Below are 27,261 nucleotides of genomic sequence, written 5' to 3'. Positions count from 1 at the left end.
TTATCCTAGTGCGTGTAATTAATAATAATACACAAGCCTACAGTTGAAGATCATGTCATCTGTTAATGTCCTCAGTTGCCTACATACAAAAAGGAGCATGTTGTGAGGTCGACTTTAAAATATATACATTTTGTCCATCAGTTCTCTTCGCAATAGCCTAGTTAGTTATTAGATTCAACATTTTGACTGTAAGATTTTTAACTTTAACTTTCCAAGTGCTTGTGAAACACGTTACAAATAGCCATCAAGGATTGGATACAAATTAATACATGCTACACATACAAGTTCCCGAACCCTATCCACAATCAGCTAGTGGTATTCTGCAGTACGCTATTCCCACCAGGGTGTGGCGCACTATCAAATAGCGAGTGGTCAGAGTTTCATTGTTGACAGCACTACTTCCGCCCCAGGAAGATACTGAAAAAGCCGCAGCATCAACATCTACAGATAGACTCAGTTCATAAAACATTTTAATCAAATTGGTAAGAGCATGTAAAGAAAATGTATTCAATATCGTGAAACTACATTTCAAATGAGTAGATTAGAGGGTCCCCGATCAAGTTATATTTCTAGCAGAGCTCTTTGACCACCCGTTGAATATTTGAATTGACTAGCTTGCTGGCTAAAAGTAGCTACTGAGCGCTAGCTGCCGGGTAGCAACCTGGCTAACCAGCTTACTACATAGATAGCTATTTTAATACTTTATTTTGAATAATTTAATGATAATGCTTCGGTGTAGTGTCACGCACAGCTTTCTAAACTATTTAGGCTAGACTGCTACTTTCTTCAGAGTGGAAGCCTTGCTGCTGAGTCGTTTTTCTCGATAAATGTCTATCTCCGTTTCAGCTCACTGAGGATGTCGGGACTGAAGCGTCCGTCTGAACCCAGCGGCGGGCCTTCATCGTTGGGCGCACCACCCGAGAAACGAAGGGACCGGGAAGGTGGAGAAGATGTGGTTCAGGGTGTCAGTGCCACTGCGGGGGGGAGTACCGCAGTAGAGACCGTCATCAAGCTGGGAGGGGTGTCCAACTTGGTGAGGATGACACCCATAGAATTGATGATTGTTCCAGTGTTTTTGTTTCCTGAGCTTCACAAAATCTTAACACGACATGACTTTTTTTTTGTTAACAGGAGGAGCAGGATGTTAAAGCTCTCCAGGCTAAGAACAGGAAGCTGGGAGAATCCCTCGATCAAAGACAGGTATGGACCATAGTCACTCACACAGACAAACACGCTCAAACCTAACCCCACTCACTCACATTTTGGCATTGACATCCAATGCATAACAACCTGTCATTTCCTTTGTGACCAATGCTGGGTAGGTAATAGAGGATGAGCTGAGAGAGAGAATCGAGAGGCTGGAGACTCGTCAAGCCACGGATGATGCCAGCCTACTCATCCTCAACAGATACTGGAATCAGGTTAACTATTGCCAACAGGGATTTACATTTATACTAGATTTAGTCCCCAAACGTGTAATAACATTGTCCGTCGCGTTTCGAACGCTCTCTGTGTGGCTCTTTCAGTTTGATGACAATGTCAGGCTGATTGCCAGGCAGTACGACCAATCAGGAAGCGAGCCGATGGAAACGCCAACCGGGGAGGGGCGGAGCCTGAAGCCTGATACCCCTGAACCGGATGGAGACTCAAACCAGGAGAGGACCAAAGATAGAGGTTTGGAAAGAGATGAATGGGGGTGGGGGGGGGGGGGGGTTTGATTATGGGAGCTTACAATCTTGGAAATGAATGTATTGAAGCATGTATGTTAGAGGGGGGGAGTGATAGGCGTTTTTGTTTTGGAGTTCAGTTTGCATAAAGATGAAGATCATGCTCTTACACTGAAGTGTATCCAAATGGAGTGCAGCACGTTAATGAAGACCCCACAGTAGCTTACTGACCTGAATGAAGACCCCACAGTAGCTTACTGTCCCTGTCCCTCCAGGCCCCTGCGGCGAGGTGGCTACCTCCTTCCTGGCCACGCTGGCCAGCAGCAGCAGCGAGGAGATGGAGGCGGAGCTGAAAGAGAGGGTGGAGTCCAGTCAGAAGCAGGCCAATCGTGTGGTGGAGATCTACGACTGCCTGCAGAGCACCGTGGAGCAGCTGCAGAGGGAGACGGACTCTGGCGCTGGTGAGATGTCGGGGAGACGGGGAGGAAACGGTCGAACGGGGTTCTGAGACAGGCCGCTAGCTTTTTTTCCGCCCGATTTGTTTTTCGCTGAGTCGTCTCATCGTCTTTGTACTGGTGTCTCTATAGAGGGGTCTGTCTGGCAAGTCGCTGCCCAGCTCAACACCCTGCTGTCCAATGAGAACGAGCGGCTGCGTCAGCTGATCGGGGACCTCGAGCAGAGGCACAGTCACATGACCAGTGAGGTGAGTGTGATGTCAGGATACTTGCGCGATCGGGGGGTTGGCAGACTGTCCTAGGTGTTTCCTCTGGTTCACTCTTTTTGCTCTCCCTGACGATCCTCCATCTCTCGCTCCCTGTGCTCTCTCCCTCCCTCTCTAATCTCCCTCTCCCTTCCTCTCCTGTCTCCCTTCCTATCCTTTCTCTTCCTCTCCTGTCTCCATCCCTCCCCTCTCTCACGGTCCCTATTTCTTCCACCCTCTCTTCTCTCTCTCTCCCTCCCTCTTCTTTCTCCCTCCCTCTCCTCTCCCTCTCCTCCCTCCCCCTTCTTCTTCCTCTCCTCACCCTCTCCCTCTTCTCCCTCCCCTCTCGTCACCCTCTTCTCCCTCTCCTCGCCCTCAGTCCCGGCCCCTTGGTCGTGCGGTGGCCAAGGCGGACACGCGCATCAGTGAGCTGCAGGCTCTGATAGAGGAGCTGCAGTGGGACATGGAGAAGATCAGGCGGCGAGAAAACCGCCTCAACACGCACCTGGGAGAGATACTGGAGAGGGTGAGCATATGTTTGTGTGTGTCGCGTGTACATGATGGGTTTGTGTGTGCGTGCGTGTGTGTGCGACCGCCTCTGTAGCATCCTGGTCTTTGCAATGGTGTGTCTCTGTCTGCTGTGTGTCCCAGGTCAACAGTAAAGGCTACAAGGTGTGTGGGGAGGCCAGTAGTGTGTGTGGAACCATCACCATCAACAAGAGAAAGGTATGGAAAGAATAATACATCACGGTGTTCAGTCTGGGACTGAAACTTTCCCGTAAAGTTTCAGTCCCCCCCCCCCCCCCCACCCCCCCCCAAAAAAAACGACCCTCTCCAAATCTCCATCTCCCTCTTCCCCTCTTAACTCCCCTCAACATATCTTTCCCATTCCTCCTCTCTCTCCTTTCGTCTGGGTCAGTTTGAAGACATGAACAGTGAGTTGGAGGAGAACCGGGAGCTGGCGGAGAACCGTCTGAGTGAGCTACAGAGACTGCAGCAGGACCTGCAGAATGTCAACCAGGAGAACAACAACATGAAGGTGTGTGTGTGTCAGATACTGAAATTCTGTGTGTGTGTGTGTGGAGAGAGACAGTCACCTGGGCTATGTTCATGGATATAGTCAATAATATGACTGAATATTCTTAGAGCTCTTAAGACACATCTCAAAGAAAGTTCCGGAACAGGGTCTCAGTGAGCTTCCTTTAGAGCCTCCATAGAGAGCGTCTTCTGTAATATGTGGCTCTCATGAGGCCTCTGTATCTCTGCCTCAGCCCTGCCCCAGGATGACCCTGGTGCCAGGCTGGTACTCAGTCAGCTATAGTGAATTGGAGGTAAATAGACAGAGATACATAGACTGTTGCTGTCGGTTGGACCTTTCTGCCCTGTGCGTTCTGCGCCTCATGTCTCCGTTTTCTGCGTCTCTCCTTTTCCGTCCTCCTTCTCTTCCGGGATCTCTCGCGGTCTTCTCTCTCCGCCCTCGCCGCCTGTCTGCCTCACCTCTGTCTTCTCGTCGCGTCCCGTTTCCCTCCGTCCACTGACTTCTGTTTTTTCTCCCCGTCTCCCTCTTTCTCGACTCTTGCCCTCTCTCCCTCTCTCCTTTCCCTCGCTCCATCTCTCCTTTCCCTCGCTCCATCTCCCTGCTCTCTGCCTCCCTCTCACCCATCCCCCTCTCCACCTCCCTCCTCCTTATCTCTCTCCATCTCGCTACTCTTTCTGTTTCTCCCCACTCTCCATCTCTCTCTATCCATCTCTCTCCATCTCCCTACTCTCCATCTCTCTCTATCCATCTCTCTCCATCTCCCTACTCTCTCTCCCTCCCTCCCTCCTCCAGCTGGAGCTGCTGAGTCGTGCTGAGGGGGTGGTGAGGGACAGCTCCGAGTACCGCTGTCTCCAGTCCCAGTTCTCCGTCCTCTACAACGAGTCCCTGGTCCTGAAGGGCCAGCTGGATGAGACCCGCACCCGCCTCAACACCACCAGGACCGCACGCCTGCGCCAGCTGGAGCACATGGAGGTGTGTGTGTGTGTCGGTGCGTGCGTGTGTGTGTGTGTGTGCACGTGCGTGTAGCTGCTTGTGTACGAAACCAACCAAGGTCCTCGTCTTCAAGGAATTTGTTGCATTTGTTCTGTACGTGTGTGTGTGTGTGTGTGTGTTCATGCAGGTGTGTGTGTGTGTGTGTGTCTGAGAGAGTGGGTAAATGTGCTGTCCCTGCTTTTGAGTGTCTTTCTTGCCTGTGTGTGTGTGTTTGAGGGTTTGACCTTTCTGCTTGTGTGAGGCTGTGTCTTCCCTTCTCCTATGTGTAACCCCTCCCCTCCTCTCCGGTCCAGAATGACGAGGTGTCTCTCCAGAGGAAGGTCCGCACCGAGGTGTTCCAGCTGGAGGACACCTTGGCCCAGGTCCGGAAGGAGTACGAGATGCTGAGGATTGAGTTTGAGCAGACCCTGGCAGCCAACGAGCAAGCCGGTAAACAGCGCAGTCTCGCACTGCTCCACTCACACGCAGGTCAATGCAAGGGGCTCGCCTAGGCTCTGGAAGCAGAGGCGTGTCTTTTTTGTTGTTTGTTTTTTTGTTATTGTGATCTGACCTTGATGCAAATTTGACTGGCGTTGCGGGATGTGATGTTTGACTGATGTCTGACTCATTTCTTTCTGTCCCATGTCCACCCCTCTCCGTCTGTCGTGTTTTCTTCTCCCCCCCCTCACTTCTCCCTCCCTCCCTCCTTCCCCTCCCTCCCTCCCTCTCTTCGCTCTCTCGTCCTCTCTTCTCCTTCCCTCCCTCTCTCACCCCCTCTCTTCTCCCCCCTGTCTCCTTCCCCTCCCTCCCTCCCTCTCTTCGCTCTCTCGTCCTCTTCTCCTTCCCTCTCTTCTCCCTCCCGTCCTCTCTCAGGTCCCATCAACAGAGAGATGCGTCACCTGATCAGCACCCTGCAGACCCACAACCAGCAGATGAAGGGGGAGGTGGTCAAATTCAAGCTGAGACTACGAGAGGCCCAGGCCGACCTCAGCCAGGTATCAAATCAAATTTGTATAGCCCTTTTTACACGCAAGCATGTCACAGAGGGCTTCACATACGCCCATAGAACTGCCCCGCAACCAACCTAAACCCTCAAGGAAGACAAGGAAAAACTCCCAGAAAAACTCCCAACGGGAGAAAAAATGGAAGAAACCTTGGGAGGAGCAATTCAGAGAGGGATCCCCTCCTCCAGAGACGGTTGGCAAGAGAGAGGAGCAGAACACAAGCTAAACATAGTCATACAGTGTCAATGGGTTTTGAAACACCAAAAATCCATTGTTCGGCTTTATAGACGTTGGATGGGACCTGGAAACTCGCTGTTGGCCGTCATGGAGGCTGGTTTCCGGTTGACGACCTGGTCCAGCGTTGGTAGACCGACGACCAGGCAGGTCCTGACAGCTCAGACCCCCCACACCACAAGGGATGTGTGGGGGGGACAGAGAGGAGAACAGGGATTAGAGAATGCCAGGAGCAGCTAACAGTTTCAGTCGTAATAGAATGAGATCCCCACCGGTCAAGTGTGGACTAGTGCAGCAATTTAACAAAGCTAAGAGGGTATGTGATGCAGCCCCACACACCAAGACAGCGACAGCCCCCCTTGGTTGGAACATGAAATCTGTTCCAGGGGAAACAACTCTAAAATAGGTTATATTTATACGAATAAGGATGAAAACAACCAGCCCCCCGTTGTCTCCAACTAGTAAACTATAACAATTAAAATATACAGCAACGGAACTATTTCAGTAACAATATACAATAACCGGTTTACTTTATTTGTAACATTTAAATGGGCAGTGTGAACATAAGCTAAAATTACAATTTAAAAGTTACATGTGATACACACATAGGCAAACGCACACCCCAGGTTTACTTAGAAAGTACACACATACTTACCTTTAACAATCATAGAATTGACTAAACAAGAACGTTTTTAATCTAGTTTTAAATGTCGAAACAGTATCAGCCTCCCTAATTGAGACAGGTAATTTGTTCCAGAGAAGAGGTGCTCTATATGAGAACGCCCTACCTCCAGCAGTTTTTTTCTTAATTTTGGGTATTACCAGATAGCCGGCATCTTGAGATCTTAGAGTCCTTGCGGGGCAATAGGGTGCAAGGAGACCGGAGAGGTACAGTGGTGCCAATCCATGTAGAGATTTGTAAGTTAGTAGTAAAACTTTGAAATCAGCTCTGGCTTGGATAGGGAGCCAGTGTAAAGAGATAAGAGTAGATGTTATATGATCAAACTTTCTTGTTTTTGTCAATAGTCTAGCAGCAGCATTTTGTACCCGCTGTAAATTTTTCAAGTAGGTAATTGGGAGGCCAGAGAACAACACATTGCAGTAGTCCAATCGGGACGTAACAAAAGCATGTATTAGTTTTTCAGCATCATCCTTTGAGAGGAATTTTCGTATTTTGGCAATATTACGTAGATGGAAAAATGCAGTTCTGGTGATTTGTTTAATATGGTACTCAAACGAAAGGTCTGGGTCCAATGTGACTCCTAAATTTTTTACCAACTGGCTTTGAGATACTTTGACACCATCTAAGTTTAAGGTCAGATTGGATACATTATTTCTGTATTTTTTAGGGCCGAAAATTTGAACCTCGGTTTTATCCGAATTAAGAAGAAGGAAATTTGCTGTCATCCAAGTTCTCAACCCGGAAACACATTTTTCCATAGCATGTGGAAATTCTCCAGGCTTTATGGACATGTATAGCTGAGTATCATCTGCATAACAGTGAGAATTTACCCCAGAGCTTCTAATTATGTTTCCTAAAGGCAACATATAGAGTGAAAATAACAGAGGGCCTAGAACTGAACCCTGTGGTACTCCGTATTTTACAGTAGTGCTCCTGGATGAGCAACCATCATAGTGGACATATTGTGATCTATCAGATAGATACAATCTAAACCACTGAAGTGAAGTACCAGAGATCCCAACATAGTTCTCCATACGCTCCAGGAGAATCTCATGATCCACAGTGTCAAATGCTGCACTAAGGTCTAGAAGAACCAGAACAGAGATAGAGCCCGCGTCAGAGGCTAATAATAGATCATTGACTACCTTAGCTAATGCAGTTTCAGTGCTGTGGTGAAGACGAAATCCAGACTGGAGAGGTTCATAAAGCTGATTTGAGGAGAGGTGCTCAGTTAGCTGTTGTGCCACAGCTTTTTCTAAAATTTTGGAGAGAAATGGCAAATTTGAAATTGGCCTATAGTTGCTAATACAACCTGGATCCAGGTTTGGTTTTTTAAGAAGGGGCTTAATAATAGCTTGTTTGAAATTGTCAGGGATTTGTCCAGTTACAATAGATTCATTAATAATACTAAGCATGGAAGGTCCAATAATAGGGAGAAGTTCCCTACAAAGTTTGGCAGGGAGGGGATCAAGAAGGCAGCTGATGGGTTTCGAGGAATCTACCAGCTCGATGAACGCTTCCATAGAAATAGGGTTAAAGTGGGTAAGAGCCTCAACATGCAGCATGCTGGGTATAGAGTCAAATTCTGTGTTGATGGCCACTCCTCCAGGCCTAGTCTGTAGTTTGTCCCTTATTGCATAGATTTTTTGGTCAAAGAAATCTAAGAAATCATTGGGAGAGAGATCTGAACTAACGCAGAGTGTACTTTTCTGAGTGTGTTTTGCAACAGTATCAAATAGGAACTTTGTGTTGTGTTTGTTCTTACTAATCAATTTCGAGAAATATTCTGATCTGGACCTGATGAGGACTTGCTTGTACTCAATTTGGCTGTCCTTCCAGGCCAGGCGGAAAACCTCCAATTTAGTGGTACGCCACTTATGCTCTAATTTTCGAGTGGACCTCTTGAGAGTGCGGCTTTCCTCTGAATACCATGGAGCCATTTTCTTGTCTTTTCTTTTCCTTGGTTTGAGTGGGGCAACAGAATCTAGGGATAACTGAAGAACCAAATTCAGATCCCTTGTTTTAGCATTTAATGATTTATTTGGGACGTCCAGTGCTTCTAGTGCAGCAGGTAGAATATTAGCCAGTTCCATAGCTGTGTTTGGGGTTATGCAGCGGCTAGTAGAAATATTCTGGGTGCCTCCAAGGCTCTGGCAGAGCTCCATTTTAAAGGTAACCAGGCAGTGGTCTGATAATATAGGATTGTGGGGGTGGACAATGATGTCACTAATCTTGATTCCCCGTGTGAGAACTAAATCCAATGTATGCGAGTGAAGATGGGTAGGTTTAGAAACCACCTGAGTGAGACCTGTGGAATCCAATAGAGCAGTAAAGGCCTTACTTAGAGGATCTTTTGGGTCATCCACATGGATGTTAAAATCACCCATAATTAAGACATTATCAGTATATGTCACAAGATCAGCACTAAAATCTGCAAATTCCTCTAGGAAGAGGGAATACGGGCCGGGGGGCCGGTATAGAGTAACTAAACTAAATGAGGGAGGGGGGGCAATAGTAGAAGAATTAGTCCTTTTTAGAGTAGTTGGTGGTTTCATGCAAATTATCTCAAATGATTTAAAGGTATTTACGGATTTTAGGCTAAGGTTGAAGCTAGCTTTATATATCATAGCAACACCGCCACCTTTCTTTGAGACACGAGGGATGTGCGAGTACGCAAAATCCGGAGGCGATGCTTCATTCAGGGAGGAATATTCATCAGAGTTTAACCAGGTTTCAGTGAGTCCAATCAGGTCCAGGTTGCATTCAGACATCAGATCATTAATCAAAACTGCCTTTGGGGATAGAGATCTGATGTTTAGGAGCCCAACATTCCAGTATGGGTTTTTGGCAGCTTTAGACGTAGGTAATCCTTCTGAAAAGGTGGCACTGCTATCAGAGAACTTAGTAGGAAGAGCAACGGGGGAGCAAGGCTGAATACATATCAAATTGGTATAATTCCTAATAATTGAGGGCCGGAATTTGGAAAAATGGCGGGGGACAGACACCGTCTCAATGGGAGAAACAACATCAGCATCCACGCTGGCTACACTACAAGCTGAGCTATCGGGCCCCCAACAGCTCACAACATGCCTATCAACATATCTATCAGACTCTCTAAGAGACTGTGGCCCGGCTTGTTCTAGTGAGTGTCAGGCCTGCTCTAAAATAGCTTCAATATTCCTAGACAAAAGAAAAGCACCTCTCCAGCTAGGATGGAGCCCGTCACTTTTCAACAAGCCAGGTTTGGCCCAGAAACGAGACCAATTATCTACAAATCCTAAACCCTGTTCTGAGCAAAAGCGAGCCAACCAGCGGTTGAGAGAGACAAGCCTGCTGTAGATCTCGTCAGTCCCCCTAACAGGTAGTGGGCCAGAGACTATTACTCGATGCCGACTCATCTTTTGAGCAAGGTCACATGCCCGAGCTATATTAACCTTCGTGACCTCTGACTGCCTCAGCCTTACATCATTGGTGCCGACATGAATGACAATATTCTCATACCTATCATCAGTGCGTGCGCCATGTGCCTTAGCTTGGGCCTTTGCCTTAGCCCTAGTGCTAGCCAGCACCCTAAGATTAGCTTCTATGTCGGTAGCTCTGGCCCCCGGTACACAGTAAACTGTCGCTGGTTGCTCTAATCTAATGTTACGAGTGATGGAGTCACCGATCACTAACGTCTGAGGAGTCCCACTCCCACCATGCTGCAAAGGTGAAACCGGTGGGGCTAAACTTGAGTTCTCCCTCACGCTAGGACTCCCTGTCTGTGATGTTGCGCCAGTCGCATCTAAAGTTACTAGCATACGTTCTTCCTCAAGCGACTGAACGCGACTCTCTAACAGAGTCAACTTATCGAACAAAATGGCACATGTAGGACAAAGTGAGTGGTCGTGAGACATTATAGTTAACTTACGTGAATAGTTTATGCCAACCAAGATAATCCGTCAAGAGCATTGAGTTGGTTAGTTCAACGGGAACAGTAGCGTCGAGCTCCAAGGAAGAAAGCCGCGCCGAGTAAACCTATAACTAGACAGTAGATGTATGGATTAAATCGGTAAAGACAAAATAAATGAATAAACGAATTAATATATAATATATAGCGGTTAACAAGAAAAAGTTTGGGAAAAGTTTGGAGCAGCTCAGGTGCAGCGCGGTATGTCGTCAGGAATTAGATTCTTAGATCTTCAGAGCTCCCTCTCTGGCACTGCTCTCCTCCTGTTACTGTTGTAACAAGGTATCCCAGCATCCCCCCTATACCATCACATACCACCATATACACTACCACATAATCACACACGCCTGTCAAACAGTGTTAGTGTTGTTCGATTTTCTGAAGTCAGGCCATGGTGCGATGTCGTAGCCCAAGCCTCACCCAATCCCTCTCCTAGGCTCGCGCTTCGAAGGGCAGCGCCGTGCTCCAATCCCAGTCGAGCACGGAGCTGGACGTGAAGGAGGAGACCACCTCCCCTCTGCTGGTGACCGCCGCCGGTGATGTCACAGTGAAGGCGGAGTCTGATAATGGATCGGCCACTCCCACCAGCACAGGTAGGATCCTATATTCCACCTTCGGACCAAAGTCGGTGAGCTCTTATTGTGCAGTAGGCTTTCTCACAGGTTTTTGGTTCTAGATCCTTAGATTTGTATTGGGTTTTCCTGACTGATTCTGACCCTGTTGCGGACGTTCTGACCTTCTCTGCTTCTCTCGTCTTCTCTGCAGGAGCCTCTGTGAAGACCGAGCCGGGCGCGGAGGCAGACGGAGTGAAGGAAGAGGAGAACGAGAAAGTCAAGAAGGAGGAGAAGGAGAAGGAGCGAGAGAGGGAGAAGGAAAGGCCGCTGCGCGGAGGAGGCGGCGCCGCCAAGGAGGAGAAGGAGAAGGCCGGGAGTAGCAACCAATCGGAGGAGTTGGCCGGCGAACGGCCGCCTGTGATTGGAGGACCAAAGAGGAAGGAGGTGGAGCAGCTGAAGATTGTCAGGACGGAGCTTAAGTAGGTGGTGATGAGGATGAAGGTGATGGTGTTTGTGAGGATGATGATGATGATGATGATGAAGTTGAAGGCGATGATGGTGGTGGTGCTGATGAAGGCTGCGCTGTGCTGTGTGTGTAGGAAGGCCCAGGAGTCCCAGAGAGAGATGAAGCTGCTGCTGGACATGTACCGCTCGGCGCCTAAAGAACAGAGGGACAAGGTGCAGCTCATGGCTGCAGAGAAGAAGGCCAAATCAGAGGTGCACACCAACACACGCTCACACGCAGGATTTGTTATCAGGGTACGTTGGCAGAGTTGACTGAACGGGCGTGCGTGCGTCTGTCTGTGTGTGTGTCCAGGCGGAGGAGCTGAAGCAGCGACTGAGGGACCTGGAGGAGAGGGAGAGGAGGGAGGGGAAGAAGATGGCTGACGAGGAGGCCCTGAGGAAGATCCGCTCTGTAGAGGAGCAGATAGACATCCTCAACAAGAAGCTCTCCCTGGCTAAGCAGGTGAGAGTGTGTGTGTGTGTGTACATCCTTTTTGTGGATGCTTATACTTTCCATACTTTACTTTAGGAGGTTATTTAACATTAATATGAGTTCCCCGAGCCTGCCTTTGCTCCCCCAGTGGCTAGAAATGTAAATGGGTGTAAAGCAAGCCCTGGGTATTCTTCTCCGCCTTTGAGAAAATGAAAGCTCAAATGCTTGGTTTGAAATTCTCCTTCTTGTGACGTCACAAGGAGGAAGGTTACCTCCCCTCTCTCTGCTTTGCCCGCCCAGATAATCTGGCCTGCCTATGAGAATCTGAGCTATGACTGTGCAAGTGTTTTTATCCTCAAGATATCATGGCTTGCAAACAAACGAAGCATTTCATCTGCTCAGTTTGGATGTACAAAGGAAAACAAAAGTATTTTTACAGTGAGGATTTTTTTTCTCTCGAAAGCCAACACTACCTCCCAAAGTTGTGTATGTCTGCGCCTAACATTTCAGCCACAACTGTTTCCTCAACTTGAGCCAATACAAAGCTGCCCTTGCTGAAATAAAATTCTGGATCAGTATTAACTCTCCTTGGTCCAGCTACAAACCTCGGACAAGTTAACTAACGCTATATCATTTAGTTGCTTTACTGTATATGGTTACCGAGTTTGCTACCCTTAGAATGTGGCTGTAACATTACCTCTGCAGCTAACAGCTCAGTTACTGTCGCTAATGTAAAGGTAGGTAGCATCAAGTGTGTGTGTGAATTCAAACGCTGTAACGCGAGTGTTGCACACTTCTTTCTTATTTGGATAACCGTTCTGCTGTTGTTATGGCGCGCGATATCCACCTTTGTCATTGAAATGACTACAAGTGTGCACCTCTGCAAACCAGGGTGATCAGATGAGAATTGGGAACATTCGAGGCATCTTACAGCAACGGGGCTATGAGCCATTGTGATACTTCCATTGTAAACATTAGCACATGGTGCCGTCTGTCCTCATTAGCATTTAAAGCCACAGACTCTGAAACAGCGCGTCTTGAGGAAAGCTCATTGTGGGACTACTTGTAGTGGCTGTAATTATACACCATGACTGAATTTCGGGAAAGAGACTTCAGATAGAGTATTAGGGGACCACTAAGGCCTATATAAAAGCATCCAAAAACACCACCACACACACACCCTCACACCCCTCCTTACTCCCCCATGCCAGTTTACCACTGCTGTCCTTAGCTCTAACTCTGTGCATGTATGTGTGTGTGTGTGTGTGTGTATGTGTGTGTGTGTGTGTGTGTGTGTACACGTGTGTTTGTGTGTGTGTGGTGCACATGTACATGTGTGTGTGTGTGTATGCACATGTATGTGTGTGTGTGTGTGTGTGTGTGTGTGTGTGTGCACATGTATGTGTATGTATGTGTGTGTGTGTGTGCGCACGGCCAGGAGGAGGACGCACTGCTGAGCGAGATGGACGTGACGGGCCAGGCCTTCGAGGACATGCAGGAGCAGAACATCCGCCTGATGCAGCAGCTGCGGGAGAAGGACGACGCCAACTTCAAGCTGATGAGCGAGAGGATCAAGTCCAACCAGATCCACAAGCTGCTCAAGGAGGAGAAGGAGGAGCTGGCCGACCAGCTGCTCACCCTCAAGACCCAGGTGGGAGAGGAGGGGAGGGGAGGGGAGGGGAGGGGAGGGGAGGGGAGGGGAGGGGAGGGGAGGGGAGGGGAGGGGAGGGGAGGGGAGGGGAGGTAGAGGTAGAGGGAGAGGGAGAGGGAGAGGGAGAGGGAGAGGGAGAGGAGAGGGAGAAGAAGGGAGGAGAGGTAGAGGGGGGGGAGAGGTAGAGGGGGGAGGGAGAGGTGGACAAGGGGGGGAGAGGAGAGGTGGAGGAGAGGTAGAGGAAGAGAAGAGAGGTAGAGGGGGGGGGAAGGGAGAGGTGGACAGGGGGGGGGGAGGTAGAGGAAGAGAGGAGAGGTAGAGGGGGGGGGAGGTGGACAGGGGGGGAGAGAGAGAGAGGGAGGGACGAGAGGTAGGGAGAGTAAGGGTGAGAGAGAGAGAGAGAGCGAGAGAGCGAGAAAGAGTCGTCTAAGTTGTCTCACGGCACCTGACCTTTGGCACCTCTCTCTCTTCATCCCCACGTTTCACCCTCTCGCTCTCCCATCTTTGATCTCACCCCCACTTCCACTTCTCTCTCATCCTCGATGCATCATCTAATCATCTCTCTCCCTCTCCACCCCTCTCCCAGGTGGACGCCCAGCTGCAGGTGGTGAAGAAGCTAGAGGAGAAGGAGCGCCTCCTGCAGGGCACCATCGGCACGGCGGAGAGGGAGCTGGCTCTGAGGACCCAGGCCCTGGACATGAACAAACGCAAGGTAGCACTCCCACACACACACAGCCAATCAAGGAGGAAACCTTCTCCCACGGCGCTGAGTGCACCTGTCTGACCACGTCTCTCTCCTCTCTCCCGCGTGGCTGAGCGGTGAGGGAGTCGGGCTGGTAATCTGAACGTCGTCAGTTCGACTCCCGGCCATGCGACGTTGTGTCCTTGGGCCAGGAATGTCCCTGTACTTACTGTAAGTCGATAAATGTCTGCTAAATGACTACATGTAAATGTAAATGTGTGCCCCTCCAGGCCCAGGACTCCCTGCTACTGTCGGAGGAGGGCCGCGCCCAGCTGGAGCAGGTGCAGCAGAGACTCAGCACCGTCAGGGAGGAGGTGATTGAGAACAGCATCTCCAGGGAGAAGGAGTCCTTCAACTCCCGCCGCGCGCAGGTGCCACAGCCGCCACACACACACACACACACACACGTGAATACAGACGTTTGCTGTAAGTGTGCCGTGTTCTGGAATTTTGGTGCATCCCCAGTACTACTGTCGCGGTGTGTGTGTTTCAGGAGGACATCTCGAAGCTGAGGAGGAAGATCGAGAAGGCCAAGAAACCGGCCGAGAACGTCCGCAACGGAGACGAGATCCTGAACGAGGAGATCAACGAGTACAAGGTGCGTGTGAACAACGTGTGTGTGTGTGTGTGTGTGTTTGTGTTCCCGCGTGTGTGTAAGTCCATACATGTAAACTCTCGATATCAGGGAAATTGCATCGGCATCACTTGCTTCATTATCCATTTCCTAACGTTTGCATTCTTCCACGCTCACACGCCCTCACACACACATACACACACCCCCCCCTCTGTGCACCAGGCTCGTCTGACCTGCCCGTGTTGCAACTCGCGGGTGAAGGACGCCGTCCTGACCAAGTGCTTCCACGTCTTCTGCTTCGAGTGCGTCAAGACGCGCTACGACACCCGGCAGAGGAAGTGCCCCAAGTGCAACGCGGCCTTCGGCGCCAACGACTTCCACCGCATCTACATAGGATAGTGTGTGGCGGGGGGAGGACTGGGGGGGGGGGAGGGGGGCGGCGGAGATCTGTAGTGTCCAGAAGCTTCTCTCTCCATCCAATCTCTTTGCCCCACCCCCAACCCCACCCGCACCCTGTGACGGACACAACCCTGACGTCTCGACGGAGAGATCGCGAGGTGAAGATGGTGAATGATCACGAGCTGGTGGTCCACTCTGTTGCCTGAGTGGAATTAAAGAGAGACTGAAGACTGTGGTAGCTGATCCCTAACTGGGCTCCTTGATACATGTCTCTGAGCCGGTCATCCCCTGGCCCTGTCCACAGCCTGGAGGACTGGACACAGACTTGGAGCCTTTTCACAGTTGACCGAGTATTTCCACCCGGGACCGCTAGTTCGGTGTCTGCTGTTTTGGGAGTAAGTCAAGGGGCATGAAGCTACCTATCAGCGCCCTGCGCTCCTTCCCTCCAACCAGAAGGAATTTACCTGTGACACAAATATACGGACTGTTTTTTTATGGGCTGAATTAAGCTCCTCTTTTTTTGCCTCCCTCTCCCCCCCCCCCCGTGCTCCTTCTGCTCCTGGGCTGGGTTAGAGACACCTTACGCCCATTAGATAGATGTCGGGGAGAGACACGTACATGGAGAACGAAATCAGTAGCGAGTTCTGATCATGCTCTGTCTGTGACCTGTGTGTCTGTGGTGGTGATGATGATGAAGATGATGATGATGATGAACAATATATCCAATTGTTGTTCACTTGTTGTTTTTTTGTTTTTTGTATTATTAAATGCCGCCTCATCAGGCCATAATGTGCTGTGCTATGGATACCTGCAACTGATGCTGTGTGAACGCTGCTCTGCAAGTCATTAAACTGCCAACAAAGTTACATAATGACTCTTCTAGATTTTATTGAAACATTTTTGAGAATTGTGGGTGGTGTGTTCACAAACTGGTGTTGTTACTGTATTACAATGCATATTGTAGCGGGGTAGATGGGATCATGCTGGTGGGAATTTGAGGTCAATGTCTGAAACATAGGGTATGCTAGTCTAGGGCAGCCCAGACTACATTCTTTATGACCCAGATGACCCTGAAATGAATAAACCACAAGTCCCAGAAGGCAAATCTCTTAATGCTTCATGCATACCACCCTCCATGCCCACCCCTTCTACAACCACCCTAAAAACCGGATCACAGACCTGTTTGCCTTCAAGAGGAGAAGTGCAGGAACGCTTGGGGGGAAGGAGTGCCACACTAAGTCGCGGGTGAAAAAAAAAGGTTTTGCTAGATCAGCCGTCGTCGCGTCGCGCTTGATGCAAACTAGGTTGGACAAAGGACTATAAAAACTGAACTAAAATTGTATCGCTAAACGAGTAGACCCAAGCACACTTGGTCAGCAACCCTACGTCATCGCGGACTCCTTTTACGCACATTACAACAACAAAAACTACGGTGATACTTTGCATTGTCGCGAGTGGGTTGTTATCTGGCTGGCTGGAATTTTGAAAGACGAGGAAAGATATTTTACGCGACTAGTTCTATTTTTAGTCAGTTTACTACCAAATATAGTCAGGGTTAGGATTCTAACGTCCTTGTCGCGCGCTGGATTGATTTTTGCCACCTTGCCAAAGTTTATGCTGAGTTGATATTGAATGATTAGGCTGAATGATTGAATACCCAACTAGTCGACACTCAATGCTGATATATTAAAAGGGGAAGGTTTCATTTCCCATTGTCATAGACGCTTTGCCGAGATTTTGCTAGTGTAAATCGCTTGCTTTGTCAACAGAAGCCATTATTATTTCATTTAATGATTTAATGCATTATTGTATGTGTAAGTGCATTAACGTCGTCTAGACATAGATCTGTGGGGGTGGTAGCCAAATTTTTTTGTTACATTGTACGACTAAAATCGTCCTATCTTTTTTTAACCATGGTTTTTAACGCGAATCGTTGCAACCGTGCGGCGTACTCCTTTATAAATGTTTATGTATCTACGCTGGTTTTGGTGCTCGGTTTGTCTCAGCGATGTTATGGGCAGGATCAGCCGCCTTCGTCAGTAGGTCTTCGAGATATGATCTCTGGAACTTGCGATGAGGTTCACCGATACATGGAATCCGTTGTTGGAACTACTGTGATTAAGTCAACTGTAGAGGTAAAATACCTGCATTAGAAGCATGATTCATTTCCAAATATTGCTACCATTTTCATTTCTTTTTACATAATCTAACTAATGGTCTTCAACCAGGAATATTTTATATGGGTAAAGTTTTTCTCCCAAATAATTTTTCAATTGAATAATCAACTAAACTTCACCCCTGTAGCCTTTCCCAATTTTTCCTTTTCAAATACTAATTCCCTACCTCCTCTCTTATCCCGACCCTCTTCCAATCTCACCCCCTCTTCTCCTGCCCGCTACTCGATAATCTCTTCCCTGACCCCCCCCCCCCCCCCCTCCTACTTTGCCCTAATTTCTTGTCTGCTTATATTCCTGCATCTCCGCCCCTACCACACTACTCTACGGCTCCCTATCCTCAGAGTGCGGTGTTGTATCTAGAGTCAGTGGTTGGTCAGGAGAACGTCTATACGATGGTCATGGTAAGAAAAACACACCCGAGGTTCCAGAATCTAACCAAAACTCTGGCATGGGTTTCAAACAAAGCTCTTTACTGCTTTGTTTGTCCTGTACATGTCACTGTACTCGGTGTGATAGTGTGCTTAACAAGATGACATCATGTAATAAAGTAACCATGAGGTTACAGATGAGAATTTGTGAATCTGAAGCCACAAGCTCAGTTGATACATTGTGTTGGAACTCTGGGTCATTTTATAGATACTATATATGTGAGCCCTTTGCACACCTGCCAACAAGGACTGACAGTTGTCAATGCCCCACTTGCTCTGGACACAGTATGCACTATGTGTGTGTGGTAGCAACAGGTGCAGGACACTTATGCCCTACTAGCTGTCCATATCCTTGACCTCAGCTAAGCAGCATGGGGTTGTGCCAGGATATGAGGTTTAGAGGGGCTTCTCCAGAGATAGAGAAGTGTGTGTGTGTGTGTGTGTGTGTGGGGGGGGGGGGGTCCAGCTGTCACACTATTCTGTAACGTAAAAACGAACATTACGCATAGATGCGTGCGAGTGTTTCGGCACCAACAGTCCTTGCCTTGTGTTCAGAGGGACCATGCGCATTCCAAGTATCATAAGACAACAGTGAGCGCAACAGGCCTCTGATACTTCATTTTTGATACAGTGGTTTTGCTGAAGCAGCAGATTTGATGATACGGCAAGATTAAGGACTAAAGCAATCAGTGCATAAGATAAGCTCAAATCCATAGTCACTTGATCAAATGTGAGGGACATGACTGAATTATTGACTCAGTGTCGACACCAGGCATATATAGGGGGACCCAGTTTTGGAGACTAATAGGCGGCTTAGCTTGTGGCTGCAGCTGCTCTCATTCTAATTCAATGGTATCGCTTGACAGTGGTAGCATCTTGCCGCAGAATAGACGCTCGATTTACTCTCCATGGAGTCAGTCGCCAGCCTGGGAAACTTGGTAGGCCAGCTTCCTGTTGCGAGTGTGGAGGGAGAATCTGGGCACCCACTATGTCTGAAATAATGGTCTTGATAGGCGAGAGACTGAATGCTGCTTCTTATCAATGCACAAATATGAAAGTGTCGAAACTGGGATTTTCATAATCACCTCTCGCTCTTTCTCTCTGTCTCTCTCCCTGTGTCTACCTCTCTCGCTCGCTCTGTCAGTTTGTAGACATGCTGATACGGTTCTTGGCTGAGGGTGCTGCCAGTGGCCTGAACGTCATTGCTGTTTACGTGACAGAGATCCTCAGGGTTACGGGAATTGATGGTGGGTAAAAAGACATAACTGTGTATGTGTGTATGATTTTATGTGCATCCATAACCTCATCCTCCACTGTTGGCATAATGTTCTTCACTGTAGACTTGAATAGCTGTTGTACCCCTCCTCCTCCTCACTCACACATACTTTTTGCTGAGTCACTGCTCCTGTGTGCTTTCAAATTCCACCTTTGGGGGGAGGCCCAGACAGTGTGAGATGTGCTGCTGCTCTCTCCCTGGGAGGGGGGTACATTAGTGGTTCTCTCCCAAGGGAGTCTTGGCTAAAAATCCTTGTGGAACATCTCAGTTCACTAAAGCTGGTGGAGAATCACAAATGTCTCACGACATAAAGAAGACGATTATCTTTTGTAATCCATTCTAACATCTCTCTCTCTCTCTCTCTCTCTCTCTCTCTCTCTCTCTCTCTCTCTCTCTCTCTCTCTCTCTCTCTCTCTCTCTCTCTCTCTCTCTCTCTCTCTCTCTCTCTCTCTCTCTCTCTCTCTCTCTCTCTCTCTCTCTCTCTCTCTCTCTCTCTCTCTCTCTCTCTCTCTCTCTCTCTCTCTCTCTCTCTCTCTCTCTCTCCACCGCTAGTCAACCTGCCAGTCCCTCCGTTCACCCCAGAGGGCGTGGCCTCTGTGGCACAGTGGGGGCTTCTGGCTCTGATTGGCTACTGGGTGCTGTCCGTGGTGCTGCGTGTGTTGGTGGGTGTGGTCAGGCGGGTGTTCTGGCTGCTGAAGACTGTGGCGGCGCTGTGGGTGTTTGGGCTCATCGTGAGCGACGGGAGCGCAGGGCCAGACGTCACAGCGGTCCGACTCACAGGCCTGGTCCTGGGATACACCCTGCTGGGTCTGGCCGGCTCGGAGAAGGCAGTGACGGTGGAGGATCGTCTCAGCAGCCTAGAGGGCCGGCTGAACACCGTGGAGAAGAGGGAAGAATGATGGGGGAGGTGGTTCGGAGTGGTCAGATGGACAAGCTTGGAGAGGTGGTGGTGGTTGGCGTGGCAGCATTGTTGATGGTCTCTTTCTGATGTCTATTTCTTATGCAAATTAAAGGAACCTCTGGGATTTTTTTTCTATTGAATTTCTTTTATTTTTTTTACCATTTGTATTAGGCCTACTCCTGTAGATGATTATAAACTCTGTTTGTAACAATAGAATAATCCTTTGAAAAAAAGATTCCATGGTCAGAATCTAGGTCAGAAAAGTTTTACACTTCCAGAAAGCACCTTATGTAGTGGAAAAAAAGGGTTACTCTTACACCATAAAACAATTGTTTATGACGCACAACATGGATATAGTTAGAAGAACCACAGTAATACTGTATTCATAGTCAAATACACGCATTAGAGTAACCATCATTTGCCAATTCGACAACTCTGTTGAATGCTTATGTAGCCAGTACATTTGCGTAAAGGTTGAGAAAGGAGCAGAGGAGGATGATGAAAACAACGATTCTATTTCATCTACTTTCATGTGTCAACTTACATACTATTCAATAAGGAGTTAGGAATACACATTTGTTCAAACACAACTAGACCAGCCATTCCAACCAATTCCACTTTGCGTCCCACTTGCTTAGCTCAGATACTTTAGTGGCCCCTCAACACATCCGATCACTTAATTTGCGCTTATCACATGTTTAATAACTCCAAGGGCGACAGTTCGGTTTCACAGCAAAATGTATTTGAGAGACCAAAGAAGGCACCACAGTAAGCACACATTGTAAAGAAAGGTAACCTGCATAACTACAACCATTCCCATAGTTCCTTATACTGTAAGATAACGAAGATATATTGCAATGTGTTGTTTGTGTTAAAATAAGCCAATTGTTCTACTTAAATTTTATGTATCTGTAAATGCATAGTGTGTACTAATATTGATAAAAAGTAGCAAATAGTACGACGATAAGTGATTGTTACATACAGCACTTGCATGGTGTGTGTTTGGCTTTATTTTTAAAAGCACACATTGACTGAGGTACTGAAAGTAGAACACACATTTCAGGATCCATTACACACATCAACATAACCCCCCCCCCCCCCAAATAATAATTCATCCCACCAATCTCTTTCTCTATCTCCCACCTCTACCTCATATATATGTTTTAAGAACATGTATATAAACAACCAGGAACATGTGATGGGCACACAAGAAATAGAGGAATTTTGCAAGTATCTCAATGAGTGCCTTGCGACCTTCCTTCCTCTTATGGAGTGTTCTGAGAGGATAGTCACACGTGGCCTAAACAACCCTGTGCAGACGCACATGAAGAACCTTGAAGATCTTCTGGAGCTGATGTCCACATCCCGAATCAATAGGCCCATGCAACGAGGTAAGTACATTTTCAGCAACATGGAAAGCAGGAAAGAATTGCTCAGTTTGAGTTTAGTGGGAGTCTTCACACCCACTGTGGGTGTTCCTGCCCAGGCCAAAGGAATGAGCACACTCTGTCTCTGTCAGGCGGACAAGCCCCAAAGATGGAGGACAAGCCTGAGGAGAGCAGAACCTCCATCCCGAGGAAGGAGAAGAACAGGGAGACAAAGAGCTCCTGCTCCTCTTCCCCAGCTTTCAAATGCTCTGGACGAGGAACTCAGAACAGTGCAGGGGGTGAGAATTATACAACACGAGCAACAATCTGTTTAGTTGCTTTTAGCACCTTTAAACAGTAGATCAAACCAGGAGTCACACCTGTCTCTGATTCCAGAAGGATCTTAAAGTCCATGTCAACCTGCCCTCATTGATCTCAGGCTTCACCATTGAGTTGGGAGATGCCCCTTCAGCCATGGTAAAGTTTCAGTCAACATTCGACTATCATTCATTCAAGCGTATTCATGTTTTAAGCTACAAAAAGAACACCCCACATGGTTTTCTGTCGGTTCACACCTCTGTCGGTTTGCCTTTCCTAAGATGGGCTGAAAGCGGCCCGCTTGTAAACCTCGGTCAACCTGTCTTGACCACGTGTTCACTGCAGTGAATGTCCACGATTGATAAACATCGAGAGCTTTGCAATACATTTGTATTTGTTCATCTTTACATTGGTGCATCCATCTTCAACATTAATCTTCAACAACATTATCAGCATAGACCACTCACTACACACCCAATGAACATAAGATGTATCTAGCTATGTTATAAATGATTTGACTATATGATCACTCATTTAGACCCATGCACATTCTGCTACATGCTGACAGCAGCACACAGGGCATGCATGGTGTCCTCAGTCACCTTCATTAATCCTTCAAAACAGACCTCTTCATACCAAGAAGGCTCACAAACCTTTGACACAATTATCAGTGTTGCAACACAGGGGCCAATTTGGCCGGCTGGAAATCATATCCCATGATGCAGCAGCCTGAGCCAAGATTGATGGGTCATCTGGATCTTCCCACACATGTTCATACACTGACCTTCTAGTTATCTTTCTGATAAAATTCACACACAGGTACCAGCACAGGTAAACATAAATCTCTCATCTTACTTTTTAGTTGGCCAGAAACATAAAAATACTTGAATAAATCCCTATTTTGACTGACTGGTTACAGAACTTGCCCCTGTAAAATGGATGGCGAAAGGCCAAGGAATCCAACGCCAGGACAAGCTGGTGGTTTTTTGGCTTGACGAGACTTAGGTTTTAGGGAGGAACAGTGGCTGGGGAGGGATCAAGAGGAGAACCATATCACCAGTAAACTCTTGTGATTAGAGGGTTTAGTATCACAAGAAAAATCTGAATCTGAATCATTATGGGCTTTATTCACCATTTAAGTTCACACAAACAAGGACTTTTCATGCATACGATATACATATACAAATCTTAAATATAATTGTATAAAAAAGTTGTTGTAATCAGAGTGTTTGGTATCACTAGTAGACTGTTGTAATCAGAGGGTTTGGTATCTCGAATTTAATGCCACCTATAAGCCAATCAGAAACACCAGCACTTTTGATCAAAACCTGTACGCCAATATTAAACAAAAAAATGCTCCTAATCCTCAACGACCAAATAGGAAACAGGCAAAAAAGAGATAGCTAATAACTTGAATTTACTGTAATCTGAGGCTGATCACGAACAGCCTACATTCAGAAATGTAAGCGAACAGCCTTCATTCAAAAATGTAAGCAAACATGAACTAGTGTGGATGCCAGGGATAGAGTTGAACAAAAATACTGTACATTTTATGACCAGAGGTTGCACTATTTAATTGCACTTAACGACCGTAACAGATTACAATTATTATGAGACAATACATATTTGACATCATGAGAGTACTGATCAAGCACAATATATTTTCAACATTTTCTTTCTTTTTTTTTACTGAAAGACAAGTGATTAGGTATTAGCGCTTAGGTTTCTTGTTTTGCTGAGTTCGACAGAGAAGTTAAGTGTGGACAACATCTTTATAGTAATATATTAAGATCAAAAACAACATACACAAAGTTAGAATAATTTCAATATGGGACATTGAGTTGTCCAATAGTATATGAGGTCAGAAAGGCATGGCAAGACAACCAGGACAGGCAGCACCAGGGCTATAAGGCAAGCAGTTAGATAAAGATATATATGCAGTTAGGTTCACAGAAGTGACTGCTAACTGGTGGTGGATAGTCATAGTTCAAAATATTGGATAATCCACCCGGGCAAAAATTATAGATTAAAAAAGGCACAAATTCTCAGAGAATAAATATATAAAAGTGGAAAATATAAATGTATACAAACTGGAGATGGTGATTTGGCTTGCACACATCCTAAACTCAACAAAGTAGACCTGTAGAATCCTTAAAAAGGTGCAAAAATATGCTTAAACAATAAATTAATGATAAAATAATTTACACTTATCCATAGAATTCGGCTACATAACTGACGTGACCAGACAAGAAAATAAATAAATGTGGTAGGGTCCCAACAAATACAGTGTTTTTTATTTTACCGGAAGTTCAGTTTGTCAGAGTTGTAGACATCTGCAGAGGAGGAAGGGTCTGAACTGGGAAAGAGGTCGGTGTGGTGGTTTAGTCTCTGAGGAAGCTTGAACTGAGTCTCAGAATCCAAAGAGAGGAAGTTGAAACCCAGAGAGAACGAAGGAGGATCCAGTCCTGTGGAGGTGGACACCTGAACGGAGAAAGATAAGAGAGGGAACATGAAACAAGGGGTCAAACTGTGTGAATGGCTTGCATAACACACACATACGAGTGCATGGGGTGACTTTAGATACCTGAGTGTGGGGGTCATCCTTAAGGGTCGTCGTGTCATTGGACTGGTTTTGCCACGTGCCAAAGAGAGAGCAGAGAGAGGAAAACATCCATCAGGTTTAGGTAAATAAACAAACATGAATGTTCGTGGAGTGAATAAGGCTCAATGTGCAGAAGGGAAAAGGATATTATCAGTGACCACCTACCGATGGATTGGGGGGAGGAGGAGTGGGCTGGTAGGGATACGTTGGGCCGGAGGGTGCTGCGGGGGATACTGTGACGACCGGTTCACTAGCATAACTCTGAAAATATGGGGGGCTGGGGTAACTTGGGCCTGAGGGTTGACTGGTCATGTGACAGGTTTCCTGTGAAATGTACGCCAACACGAACAGGAGAGAAAAGCAGCATGTTTAGCAAACTAGCTAAGGAACCAAATGACTGGTGCTTTGCCTTCTTCCCTCACCACCTCCCTCATTGTCTACAACACTTAACTTACGTCTTGGTTGACCACGACCTGCCCCGACCCTGAAGCAGAAGCATTTCGTTTGGAGGCGTTCCTCTTACAGCAGCACTTCCTCACACAACAACAGATACCCACCAGGATAACGACTGAAACTCCCACAGAAATGTAAGTCTCGACAGAAATAAGAGCTGAAAGACAGGGAAATAAAGAATCACTTAGTGTTCAATATTGTATCTTAAAATATCAAAACATCCCTCCGTCAGAATGACCTAATCCCAAAAACATGGTTTTGTGTGTGGATGTAAAAGACAGGACAAAAACGGCTGGTATCTTTTACACACAGATTAATCTGTATTGCCACTTACGTTTTACCTTCAGCCAAACTACTAAAGCCAAGTTGTTGTCCTGGTCTCTGAGCTCAAACTTGCCAGAATCCTGGTTCTCTAAATCAGCAATTTTAAAAGCAAAATATGATCTTCGACCCAGTATCTGAACCTTGTCATTGATGGGTTTGCCATACATCTCTATTCCATTTTTTATCAAAAGTATGGCCTTTGTTTCCCCTTCCGGAAAAAAGTTGAGGTTGCACTCATTAGAGTCCAGGGCAAAATGGATGATTAAATCATCCTCTGTGTCCACAGTGTGCCACTCAACATGTTCTGAGAGAAAAGAGAAACATGAGAAAATGTTGAGTAAGAGACGATAGGATAAGAAAAACAACACACGGTATACCGAATGATGACCAACATTTACCAGACAGTAACAGTGCATTCGGTCACACGTGTTTTAGGAAGTGAGAGCAATAGGGCAACGCCTACAATCTGAGACCCTCACCTTTCACTTCCAGCTTTGTCCTGGACAGAATTCGGCCATCGCTGTTTCTGAAGGTATAGTGGCCTTGATGCTTTTGGGTGACAAACTTTACCAACCACGCGTAGCCTATCATCACCCCCATGCCCTCTATGCGAACCTGGGTGTTTGTTTGATTCCAGAGTACCATTTGCTCAGAGGAAGAGTCTAAAGGCAGGAAGTCTAAGGTAGAAGCTTGATTGACAACAGTCTGCAAGAACCTAGAACCGTAAGTCAATTCTACTTTGGAAGAACAATCTGAAAAACAGAGGAAGCAATAAGGGTGAATGCGAGACTTTTTAAAAACATCCAAATTATTAATGAAGACATTAACAGCAACTGACAACAGAAGATGTGGTCATAATGTTGGGAAAAACCTAATTGGCTTCCCATGAACAAAACAGCTGAAGTTTCAATGTGCCTGTATTAAATGCAGGTCCTCTCACCAGTAACTTCCAGTCTGAGGAGATCAAATGTAATGCCATCGTCATACATAACAGAGAAAATCCCATTGTCCTCTTCTGTTACATCTGGTATTCTCAAGGTCGAGACAGTGACTTTGTAACGTGGGTCTTTTAGCTAATGGGAATAATTACAATTATTTAAAATTTTGCATTGACAGTACATCTCTATTCAATGTCCCATAAGCATGACAACAATATGGAAAATATAGGGAAATACATGGAATCATAATGTTGGTTTTTCAGTAAACAGGTAATCTTGCTTGCACCAGACTTTGCTAAATGAGATAGAGATCACTAGCTTATGGAACTGGTTGTTTTCTCAGACAAAATGATTGTCTTTCCATTGTTTCCTACCAGAGAAAGCCTGAGAGGACAAATAATCAGTTCCATTGAAATAGCTTCTAGGTAAGCCATGGATCTGCAGTGAGTAATGTAAGATCACTGTTCATAAGTCATGCAAGTCACTAACTGAGATTTTCACAGGAAAAGGTTAAGGCACAAATGTTTTGCTGTCTCCAGACACAACCAGGTCAGGCCTTCACACAGTCTGCCATCAACAAATTAATCCAACACTGCTCACCTCCAATTTGTCTAACACCAGTGTCTTGGGCGATCCCTGAGGGTATGATGGCTTGAAGAACAGCTTGGTAATTGTGAAATAGGATTCGAATATTGATGGAATAACATATTCCGTGCCATGACAGACGCGGGCAGTCTCCAAGTAAGCACCTGACATAGATAATAAATTGTAATGCAAAAGGGGCTCAATAATGTAATTTCTTGTAGAAAAATTCCAATATGGGGATCTGACAATCACTGTAGCGTCAGTTTAGTATCTAACTGTCATACTCACCAGCACTGCAAAATGAGACACTAAGCAGAAAGCATACCCAGACAAACATGATTCGAAACAATTCCATTAGCAAATAACAAGACTAGTCTGGACGATATTTATCCAACTCATGCCAAACTAGGTTAGCTGCTTCTCATCCATTAGAGATGCTCTGGATTGCGTTTGGAGATGGATCGTAGCAACGAACATGCAAAAAACGAAACCTTCGATATTTCTTACGTGCGTTTCCCAAACATGCTCATAAGGAGTAAGCTAATCTATGCGCTTTATAGAGTTACGAATTTTCAAGAGACACTTTAACTACGATGTCTTTGGGAACGGCCCGTAAAACTAAGATTCGTCCTACGATGGAATCTACGATCAATTAAGGCTTACGACGCTTTCGGGAAACGCAGCCCAGGCTAACACCAGCCTGTAGACATTATTAGACATTTTCAGCTAACACACTTAAGTCAGTCAGCGCCATTTTCAGATTTCAAAATAAAGGTTGAACTCATAGA

The 27,261-nt window shown here is 46.7% G+C and overlaps 3 protein-coding genes across 9 annotated transcripts; 2 read left to right on the top strand and 1 right to left on the bottom strand.

The window, feature by feature from the left end:
* The first annotated feature begins 371 nt into the window (after positions 1–371).
* rnf20 (ring finger protein 20, E3 ubiquitin protein ligase) lies at positions 372–15,975 on the top strand. 5 transcript variants are annotated; one of them, XM_084697051.1, is made up of 23 exons: positions 372–482; positions 847–1,033; positions 1,132–1,200; positions 1,323–1,421; positions 1,527–1,674; positions 1,943–2,128; positions 2,255–2,370; positions 2,747–2,893; positions 3,019–3,093; positions 3,287–3,406; positions 3,639–3,698; positions 4,199–4,378; positions 4,693–4,828; positions 5,252–5,373; positions 10,684–10,840; positions 11,013–11,280; positions 11,401–11,518; positions 11,619–11,768; positions 13,177–13,389; positions 13,976–14,101; positions 14,362–14,502; positions 14,625–14,729; positions 14,928–15,975. In XM_084697051.1, the coding sequence occupies exons 2-23, from the start codon at positions 857–859 to the stop codon at positions 15,102–15,104; spliced, it is 3,090 nt and encodes a 1,029-aa protein (XP_084553177.1). In that variant the 5' UTR covers positions 372–482; positions 847–856; the 3' UTR covers positions 15,105–15,975. The 5 variants fall into 5 exon arrangements, with proteins under 5 accessions (XP_084553177.1, XP_084553167.1, XP_084553159.1 ...); XM_084697041.1 differs by having other exon boundaries at positions 4,693–4,867; positions 13,180–13,389; XM_084697033.1 differs by having other exon boundaries at positions 4,693–4,867.
* A 290-nt stretch (positions 15,976–16,265) lies between these two features.
* On the top strand, positions 16,266–20,021 carry LOC146302748 (uncharacterized). 2 transcript variants are annotated; one of them, XM_084697081.1, is made up of 4 exons: positions 16,266–17,239; positions 17,623–17,682; positions 18,854–18,956; positions 19,538–20,021. In XM_084697081.1, exons 1-4 carry the CDS (start codon positions 17,018–17,020, stop codon positions 19,882–19,884), a joined length of 732 nt encoding a protein of 243 aa, XP_084553207.1. In that variant the 5' UTR covers positions 16,266–17,017; the 3' UTR covers positions 19,885–20,021. The 2 variants fall into 2 exon arrangements, with proteins under 2 accessions (XP_084553207.1, XP_084553215.1); XM_084697089.1 differs by lacking the exon at positions 17,623–17,682 and having other exon boundaries at positions 16,267–17,239.
* Positions 20,022–22,766: 2,745 nt separating this feature from the next.
* Positions 22,767–27,241, bottom strand: LOC146302747 (uncharacterized). Of its 2 annotated transcripts, none has more exons than XM_084697021.1 (9): positions 26,762–27,241; positions 26,489–26,637; positions 25,891–26,023; positions 25,430–25,702; positions 24,961–25,254; positions 24,629–24,783; positions 24,339–24,497; positions 24,156–24,173; positions 22,767–24,052 (listed from the first exon to the last, which is right to left on the bottom strand). In XM_084697021.1, the coding sequence occupies exons 1-9, from the start codon at positions 26,826–26,828 to the stop codon at positions 23,870–23,872; spliced, it is 1,431 nt and encodes a 476-aa protein (XP_084553147.1). In that variant the 5' UTR covers positions 26,829–27,241; the 3' UTR covers positions 22,767–23,869. The 2 variants fall into 2 exon arrangements, with proteins under 2 accessions (XP_084553147.1, XP_084553138.1); XM_084697012.1 differs by having other exon boundaries at positions 22,768–24,052; positions 24,156–24,197.
* Positions 27,242–27,261: the final 20 nt, after the last annotated feature.

The sequence above is a fragment of the Hypomesus nipponensis genome, chromosome 1, assembly GCF_054491055.1.
Source record: "Hypomesus nipponensis isolate SF chromosome 1, ASM5449105v1, whole genome shotgun sequence".
Taxonomy (NCBI): domain Eukaryota; kingdom Metazoa; phylum Chordata; class Actinopteri; order Osmeriformes; family Osmeridae; genus Hypomesus; species Hypomesus nipponensis.
The sequence above is the reverse complement of the archived record's forward strand: the minus strand, read 5'-3'. Positions and strand labels throughout refer to the sequence as shown.

Coding starts and splice junctions, on each gene's coding strand:
- rnf20 (XM_084697033.1), top strand. CDS start 857: ATGTCGGGACTGAAGCGTCCGTCTGAACCCAGCGGCGGGCCTTCATCG. Junction 1,422..1,526: donor TCAACAGATACTGGAATCAG/GTTAACTATTGC, acceptor TGGCTCTTTCAG/TTTGATGACAATGTCAGGCT. Junction 2,894..3,018: donor TGGGAGAGATACTGGAGAGG/GTGAGCATATGT, acceptor TGTGTGTCCCAG/GTCAACAGTAAAGGCTACAA.
- LOC146302748 (XM_084697081.1), top strand. CDS start 17,018: ATGGTTTTTAACGCGAATCGTTGCAACCGTGCGGCGTACTCCTTTATA. Junction 17,683..18,853: donor ACGTCTATACGATGGTCATG/GTAAGAAAAACA, acceptor TCGCTCTGTCAG/TTTGTAGACATGCTGATACG. Junction 18,957..19,537: donor CAGGGTTACGGGAATTGATG/GTGGGTAAAAAG, acceptor CTCCACCGCTAG/TCAACCTGCCAGTCCCTCCG.
- LOC146302747 (XM_084697012.1), bottom strand. CDS start 26,828: ATGGAATTGTTTCGAATCATGTTTGTCTGGGTATGCTTTCTGCTTAGT. Junction 26,024..26,488: donor TGGTGTTAGACAAATTGGAG/GTGAGCAGTGTT, acceptor TATTCCCATTAG/CTAAAAGACCCACGTTACAA. Junction 24,498..24,628: donor AGGTCGTGGTCAACCAAGAC/GTAAGTTAAGTG, acceptor TACATTTCACAG/GAAACCTGTCACATGACCAG.